Raw genomic sequence first — 8,289 nt, 5'->3', positions numbered from 1 at the left:
CCCACACCCGAAGCTCAGAAGCTCTGATATGCAAATATCCCAGAGTGTTCAATTCTCAAATTTATCTACTGACCCCACATGTGTGCAATGCTTAGACCCGAGGTGCTTCCTCCTCAGGTGTAACGAATCCAGTCCAGAAGTCTACCCTGCTAATCTGCCCCCTCCTCCTTCCTTGCTGGCTGTGTTCCAAACTAGGTCTGTGCATGGTGGAGGGTGCAGTTGGAAGGAGACAAGAGACAATTATGTAACCAGGACCAAAGGCCAGACTTTGATCCCAGCCCTATAAAGGTAAACCATCCCAGGCATCACTACCTGTTTGTCCTACTCTCTGCCACCATGCTGGCCTCAGGGCTGCTGCTGGTGGCTTTGCTGGCCTGCCTGAGTGTAATGGTGTTGATGTCTGTCTGGAGACAGAGGAAGCTCGGGGGGAAGCTGCCTCCCGGGCCCACTCCACTGCCCTTCATCGGGAACTACCTGCAGCTGGACACGGAGCAGATGTACAACTGCCTCATGAAGGTGCCACCTTCCAGGGAGATGGGTGAAATGGGGTGGGCACAGGGACTTCCCAGTTTCATCAGGGCTTTGTGGCAGAGGATTGAACCTGAGGAGCTGGAGTCCTAGGACAGGAGAATTCTGAGTGTTGGGAAGCCAGGACCTAGCCAGGAAAGACAGACCTCGAGATCATCTGAGTGTCAGACACTGGGGAAAAGACATCCCAATCTCTGACACAAGGGAGCTGAACCAATTCAGGGAAGGAGCCCTCTAACCACTCCCATCGTCCCCCATCAGCTGAGCAAGCGCTATGGCCCCGTGTTCACTGTCCACCTGGGGACTCGCCGGGTCGTGGTGTTGTGTGGCTACGATGCAGTGAAGGAGGCCCTGGTGGATCAGGCTGAGGAGTTCAGCGGACGAGGGGAGAATGCCACCTTTGACTGGCTCTTTAAAGGCTATGGTAAGTGGGACAGCACCTGGTGGCCTCAGTTTCCCCAGCCTGCCCCAAGTCAGCTGCCCTTGAGGTTGTGCAGAGCCTCTGTCTGGTCTTCTCTGCGTCCCTGTTCACTGTTCCTCTCCCTGTGTTGGACTCTGGCCTGTCTTCAACCTCCCATGTCCCAGTCTGTCCCTGCTTCTCTCTACCTGTCGCCCTGTTCTCTTCTTTCCCTGGATGGATCCATCTCTTGGCTCCTCGATTTTGTCACCTCAGCTTCTGTGCTCCCCATGACTCTTTCTCTCCTTCCCTCTCCCCTTCTTCTTCATCAGCCACAACCTCACAGTGACTCTTCAAAATCCCCATCTCCACCCTCTGCTGAGAGTCTCTGCTCTCTCCAGACCTCTTCTCTTCTCTCCCTGTGTTTTGTCTCTTCCAATTGAGAAGCCTTCACACTTTATATTTCCTCAATCTCATTCTGTCCCTCTGTCCCTCGTGTCTCTGTATCCCCATTTTCTGCATCTGTCTTATCCACTTTTCTTTTCTCCAGATTTTTCTCCTTCCAAGTTTGGATCCCTGCATGTCTTTTTGTGCAGCGCTCCAGCTCCGTGCTTATGGTCCCCTGCTCCCTGCCTCTCTGGGCAACCCTCTACCTTTTAGGATCCCTCTTAGGGGTGCTCTGTAGCCCACTGGCCCCCTCCCTTGTGGGTGACTTCCTCCTGCTACTGCACTCACCTCTAGGCGTAGCATTCAGCAACGGGGAGCGTGCCAAGCAGCTGAGGCGCTTCTCCATCACCACCCTGCGGGACTTCGGAGTGGGCAAGCGTGGGATCGAGGAGCGCATCCAGGAGGAGGCGGGCTTCCTCATCCAGGCGTTCCGTGACACCTGCGGTGAGCCAGGAGCCCCAGAGCAGGCCAGAAGGAAAAGGAAATCCCTGCATTGTGTCGTGGGATGGGGTCTTAGGTGGGGAAAGGGTATGTGTGGCCACAATCTGTGGCATGGGGTTGGGAATGTCCTTGGCTCAGATTCTGGGACTGGCCTAAGACAGCCCCCTTGGCTCTATTCCAATCCTGGTCTATCACTCCCACCTTCTCCCCACCCCAGGCGCCTTCATAGATCCTACTTTCTACCTGAGCCGAACAGTCTCCAATGTCATTAGCTCCATTGTCTTTGGTGACCGCTTTGACTATGAGGACAAAGAGTTCCTGTCACTGTTGCGCATGATGCTGGGAAGCTTCCAGTTCACAGCTACCTCCACCGGGCAGGTAACTTGTTCCAGCTTGGCACCACCCCTGCCACCACAGTGGCCAACTGCTGCACCCCCACCCCCACAGGGCAACAGGTGTCCCAAACTGCCATCCCCCTCCATTCATAAAAACCAGCCCCCAGCTGCATTAAAATCCAGGACAAGTGACAAGTGTCCAATATATGGTTTCCAAGAATACCTGTATACCTCAACAGATGTCCCCAAGCAGAGCCTGCAGTAATCACAAATGCCTTCAATCAGCTGAGATGTTCCCAGCCCAATTTGCCTTCATCTCTAGCAGAGCCTCCCTACCCGACCTTTCTGAATATTTTAATACCTGGACAAATGACCACTTCAGTTCCATCCTGGGTGCCTGAATACCTGGTGCTGCAAAATCCAGGCCACCAACATCATTTCACCTCTATCATGGTGTCACACAGGTGCTCCCTACTCTGCCCACTGAATTACCTGAACACTTGAGTCAGGCACCACAACCAAGACTCCAAATATTGGGCACTGAATGTTCCCTAAACACCCAAATAAGCGTCCTCCGACACAACTCACTCACACACCTATAGGGGTCCCTCTGTGCAGCCCAGAATAGGGAATAGTCAACCCCCTCACTTTGCCACCTGAACACCAGCATTTAATGTCAGAACACCTGGTTAGAAGCTCCCAATCCAGTAAGTATATGCACAGCTGTCTGCAGCTGAGGTTGCCTGAATGCCCAAACACCTAATAGATGCCCCCCCCATAAAGTCCCACCTGAAAATCTCAACAAAAATGTCTCCCAACCCAACCTCACCTGAATATCTGCAACCTACATGTATGCTCCAATCATCTCCCCTAAATTCTTGGACAGTTGCCCTCCTACTTAGCCCACAGAAACACTTTATGCTGCCTTCCAGCCCCACCCAAACACTGGACACCTGGATAGCTGCCCTGAACCCGTGCCTTTCTCACCTGGAGACAGGTCCTACTCCCACTGGGTGCTGCGCACTGACAGCTGTCTGGTCTTTGCTTTCTCTTTCCGCAACCGCCAGCTCTATGAGATGTTCTACTCGGTGATGAAGCACCTGCCAGGACCTCAGCAACAGGCCTTTAAGGAGCTGCAGGGCCTTGAGGACTTCATAGCCAAGAAGGTGGAGCAGAACCAGCGCACTCTGGACCCCAACTCCCCGCGGGACTTCATTGACTCCTTTCTCATCCGCATGAAGCAGGTGCAGCCAGCAGCCTGGGTGGGGAGGTCCAAAGCCAGGAAGCAGGAAATAAGGCCAGGGAGGGCGGATGTACAAAGGCCCAAATTAGCCTCCCTTTGCATAATCCTCATGGTCCAATCACAATTAAACACCACTATTCCATCTGCCAAGCCCTTGTAAGCACAGAGGAACGTGTGCATTCAACTACCTCTACAGTGCTGCCATGAGCCAGGCACTATTTTGAGTGCTTACTTAGCATCTACAACAGCTCTTGAACAATGTTTTATTATGACCCCAATTTTACAAATGAAGAGACTGCGGCCCAGAGAGTATAAGTAACTTGCCTAAGGTCACACAGCAAGGAAACAGTGGACCCTAGCTCAAAACAGTATCTCTCTGACTCTGTGGCTGGTGCTTTCAGCCACCAAACTGTCTGATGTTTTATACCCTGGTCATCAGTCACACTCATGTGGACAGGTGACCTGGCTTTACTATGTGACATTGAAAGATCTCACCTCCAACTGCATGTCATTCTCTTTTCTGTGCGGCAAGGAGATAGGGATTTATGGAGTCTGATGTTCAAAGGATTAGGAAGGAGATCCTCCAAAGACTTCACGATGTTTGGGGGAACAGATGCTGTTGCTTAAAATTCTTTGTTTCAGAAAAACTATCTCTAATGCTCCCGAATCACTCCATCTTGACAGCTCTGCCCATCTTTCTCAGTCTCTCTCCACCCCTGTCTTTCTAAATACTCTATAATTGAAAATGTGACAACTGGCCTTGTCACTAAAGAATAGATAGCCATCAGGGCAAAGCACATGAGAAGAGCATTTTGGACAAAGACGGAATTTTACTCAAAAGCATGAAACCTTGGTAGAGCCCGGCAAATCTAGTCCCCTCCTCTCACCTTAGGTCTGGACCTAAGAGAGATGGTCCAAGGTAAAACCTCAGAAGGGCCCCAAAGGGAAGACTTTGGGACTTGGCCTGAAGGCCTCTCTCCTTTCAGGAGAAAAATAACCCCAACACAGAGTTCTTCTTGAAGAACTTGGTGCTGACCACGCTGAACCTCTTCTTTGCTGGCACTGAGACCGTCAGCACGACCCTGCGCTATGGCTTCCTGATGCTCATGAAGCACCCAGAGGTGGAGGGTAAGGCTGCAGGGACAGGGGAGTGGAGGCCATAGACCCTTCGAAATCCTTTGAGCCAGCTCCACTGACTCCACCTCTCTCAGGTCCTTGGCCAGGGGTGAGGGATATTCAGTGGGTAGGCATCAGCCAAGTAGCCATGAAAATATTGGAAGTGTGTGAACCAGTTAGCAAATTGCTCCTCTGCTAAGTCACTATGTCTCACTGCCCACTCCCCAGGCACTCCCTGGGACCCCTGACTTGCGGATCCCATCTGGTACGATCACGTTAACAAGACCCTGCTGCTACAACGTGTGTGGCCATTGGCTGTTCTGAATGGTCTAAGGGGGTGTCAGACATAGATGCTTGCCATTCACCCAGGTTTACATGTTTGGATTGTCGTGCCTGTTCTCTAGCCACTAGGTACCTAAACACCTTCCTTTTGCCTCAGCCAAACTCCATGAGGAGATTGACCGGGTGATTGGCAGGAACCGGCAGCCCAAGTTTGAGGACCGCGCCAAGATGCCCTACACAGAGGCCGTGATCCACGAGATCCAAAGATTTGGAGACATGATTCCCATGGGCGTGTCTCGCAGGGTCATCAAGGACACCAAATTTCGGGGCTTTTTCCTCCCCAAGGTGCTGACCTCTGAGCCACTCCCTGGGACTCTAGCACCCCATCCCCATCAATAGATTTCCAGTCCCTATCCCACACCCTCCATCAAGGAATCATGCAACTGCTGTGTGTCTTGAATCTTGCCATTCAGAGACTCCTGTGTCTCCAGTAGCCCCAGAATTTCTGTCTCAGGAGAATCAACCCTATGTCTCCCAACTTCTCTGTCTCAAAAGACACAAATCTCATTTCCCTAGACCTCCTGCCTTCAGGACAGGAACCTCATGTCCCCCACACATTCTGCCTTGAGGGACACAAATTCCCATATTTTCCCCAATTCCCCTAACCTCCAGCCTTGAGAAAGATGAACCCACATCCCCCAACAACCTGTCCCAGGAGACAAAGACCCTGTGTCCCTTAACTTTACTGCTTCAGAGGGTGAAACCCCAACTCCCCCATACTTCCTGTCTCACAGGCTTTAACTTCATACCCCCCCAAAGCTTCTCTCTCAGAAGAGCCCTGTTCCCACGCCTCCCATTTCTCTTCTGTTGGGGTACCTAACTCTCTTTTTGGTGCCTGTGAACTTTCAACACTCTCTTCTTCTAACCCATCTTATCCACCCCTCCTCCCCGCTTCTTCAGGGCACAGAAGTATTCCCTATGCTGGGCTCTGTGCTGAGAGACACCAAGTTCTTCTCCAACCCTGAAGATTTCAACCCCCAGCGCTTCCTAGACGACAAGGGGCAGTTTAAGAAGAGTGATGCATTTGTGCCTTTTTCCATTGGTAAGAGACCACCGCCTGCTGCCAGGCCACGGCTCATACCACCAGGGGAAGCTCATCCCAGCTTCCCTCTCTAAGTGTAGCCTAGCATCTTTCTCTAGCTCTAAAGTCCCTCTTGAAATCTACCCTGGAGCCTACCAGCTGCAACTCCCATAACAACCAAGACCCATATATCTGCACCCAGGAAAAAGGGAAGGGATGACCAAATCTCATTTAGAGATGGGGATGATGAAGGATCAGAGTGAGTCAGAAATCCTTTTAAGGACACACAGCAACATCTTCAGATTCTTAGAGGATGACAGCAGACAGCCATATTTGAAAATATATTGGGGGGAAGGGGCACTTAAACTTCCCAGTGCTACAGGCTGGCATGGATCACCCCACCTCAAGTGCCAGGGAAATGGAGGCTCAGAGAGGATTAGAGCCCTTCCTGAAGGTCTCTCAGGTCACAGTGCTGCAGCCTCTACTCCCTGGGAGAATGCCGCAGGGATCTGGGACTTGGTGAGGCTGCAGAGAGCTGGCTTCACCACGCCCCCTCCTTCCTCTCCTTTTCAGGAAAGCGGTACTGTTTTGGAGAAGGCCTGGCTAGAATGGAGCTCTTTCTCTTCCTCACCACCATCTTGCAGAACTTCTGCCTCAAGTCCCCACAGGCGCCCCAGGACATTGACTTGTCTCCTAAAAACGTGGGTTTTGCCACCATCCCGAGGACCTACACCATGAGCTTCCTGGCCCGCTGAGCTGGGGCCCAGCCAAGGGGGGGCAGGGTTAAGGGGAAGGGAGAGTGGAAGTAAGAGGCAAATTGGATTGAAGAGGGAGAAGAGTCAGAGCAGACCAACAGACTGCCTTTGCTGGACATTGGGCCCTGAGAGCAGGGAAACCTCACACTATGCGGTGGTGGTAGTAGCAGTCATAATAGTAATAGTAATAATAATAATAATAATAATAATAATAACAGCTATTATTTTGAGCAAGCATTCTTTGTCAGCTCTGTGCCAAAAGCATCTAACGATCTCCCAGCTTAATACTCAAAAGCCCATGTGAAAGGGAACAGTGTTCATGCCCATTTTTAAGGTGACACGGCTGAGGCTTAGAAAATTTAAGTCACTATGTGAACACAAAACACAGAACAGAAGTGCCTAGCAAATGCTTTAACATCTGTGCCCAGTCTTTGGAGGAGATTTTAAAATATTATCACTTCCCTGAATAAAACAACATATTGATCTACACTCCCCCCTAATTATGCAGAACTTGAAAACCAGTGGTCATCATCTGTGTGTCTGTCAGAGAAGGCCAGTGTGGCGGGCTCAGAGTCCATCTGGGGAACTAGAATCAGGCCTCTCAATGATGTGTGTGAGGGAGATGAACTCTTTCAGGGAAGGCCAGAATTTTGGATTTGTGTGCAGCCATGAGCAGGTGTGTGTTCATGCACAGATGTGTAAATGTTACAGAGCCGGGGCCTTTCAAGACACCAAGGCCTTGTGAAGAACCTCCCTTCAAACCCAATTCTTGTGATCAATTCAGAAAGATTTCAGATATGTTGCTCAGAGTAACACGAAGGAGTTTATTGAAGGGACAGGTAAAGGGAAAGGGGACACTCTCAAGGGAGACAGTGGCTCCTCTCAGAGAGGAGAGGGACAACTTGCCTCTTCTGCATTCCAGTATTTTGGGGGATTCCAAAGAAGGTTCTAGAGAGTTCGGCCCAGGTTCATCCCTAGACTTTTGACTGACAGCCAGATAACATCAGACTTTCAAGTCCCCACTGCCATGGCAACTCTGTCACCTTTGCCCATGCCGATCACTTCTAATTGGACTCTTTGCCATACATTCTTACAGATTTTATGGTTAGGAGGAACTATCTTTATTCCCCAGAGTTTCAGGATCTGGTCACAAAAGTCTTCACCTTAAGGGTAACTTGGATTCCTCTTGTCAACTATATTTTGGGCCTGCATTTCTCCCACAGTTAGCAGACAGTTTGCTGAGAAATGCAACATAGCCTGTTTACTTTAGCAGGCAGGGATGCAGGTAAATTTCTTTTTGGAAAAGAAAGCACATGGGGGTCAGCACAACAGGCCAATTTGGTGGAATTATTCTCTCAACCTCATGTTCCCTTCATTCACATGTGTCTGTTCCCTAACACAAGGATATGATTACATATTCTGCCATGGGTTTCCATACGTGATGTGCTCTGAGGAGTCAGTTATCAGCTGTAAGACCCATTTTCAGAATCACCTGCTTCCTGCTGTCAGATGAGGTAATGCAAATCTCCTAATAAGGAGGATCCTTGAGCAGTGTACATAATCTGAGCATTTGCAAACATCAGGATCTCCACATTTCTTAAATGTCATACACACACACACACACACACACACACACACACACACACACACCTCCTTTTAACAAA

At 50.4% G+C, this 8,289-nt stretch overlaps 1 protein-coding gene across 1 annotated transcript; it reads left to right on the top strand.

The window, feature by feature from the left end:
- The first annotated feature begins 326 nt into the window (after positions 1-326).
- LOC144250354 (cytochrome P450 2A13) lies at positions 327-6,855 on the top strand. Its single transcript, XM_077793026.1, has 9 exons — positions 327-516; positions 790-952; positions 1,667-1,816; positions 2,031-2,191; positions 3,216-3,392; positions 4,378-4,519; positions 4,947-5,134; positions 5,750-5,891; positions 6,444-6,855. Exons 1-9 carry the CDS (start codon positions 337-339, stop codon positions 6,623-6,625), a joined length of 1,485 nt encoding a protein of 494 aa, XP_077649152.1. The 5' UTR covers positions 327-336; the 3' UTR covers positions 6,626-6,855.
- Positions 6,856-8,289: the final 1,434 nt, after the last annotated feature.

Source organism: Urocitellus parryii, chromosome 15 (genome assembly GCF_045843805.1).
Source record: "Urocitellus parryii isolate mUroPar1 chromosome 15, mUroPar1.hap1, whole genome shotgun sequence".
Classification (NCBI taxonomy): Eukaryota; Metazoa; Chordata; class Mammalia; order Rodentia; family Sciuridae; genus Urocitellus; species Urocitellus parryii.
The sequence above is the reverse complement of the archived record's forward strand: the minus strand, read 5'-3'. Positions and strand labels throughout refer to the sequence as shown.

Excerpts from the sequence above, each read along its gene's own strand:
- LOC144250354 (XM_077793026.1), top strand. The coding sequence starts at position 337 with ATGCTGGCCTCAGGGCTGCTGCTGGTGGCTTTGCTGGCCTGCCTGAGT. Across the intron at positions 953-1,666 it reads CTGGCTCTTTAAAGGCTATG|GCGTAGCATTCAGCAACGGG; the intron begins GTAAGTGGGACA and ends ACTCACCTCTAG. Across the intron at positions 3,393-4,377 it reads TTCTCATCCGCATGAAGCAG|GAGAAAAATAACCCCAACAC; the intron begins GTGCAGCCAGCA and ends CTCTCCTTTCAG.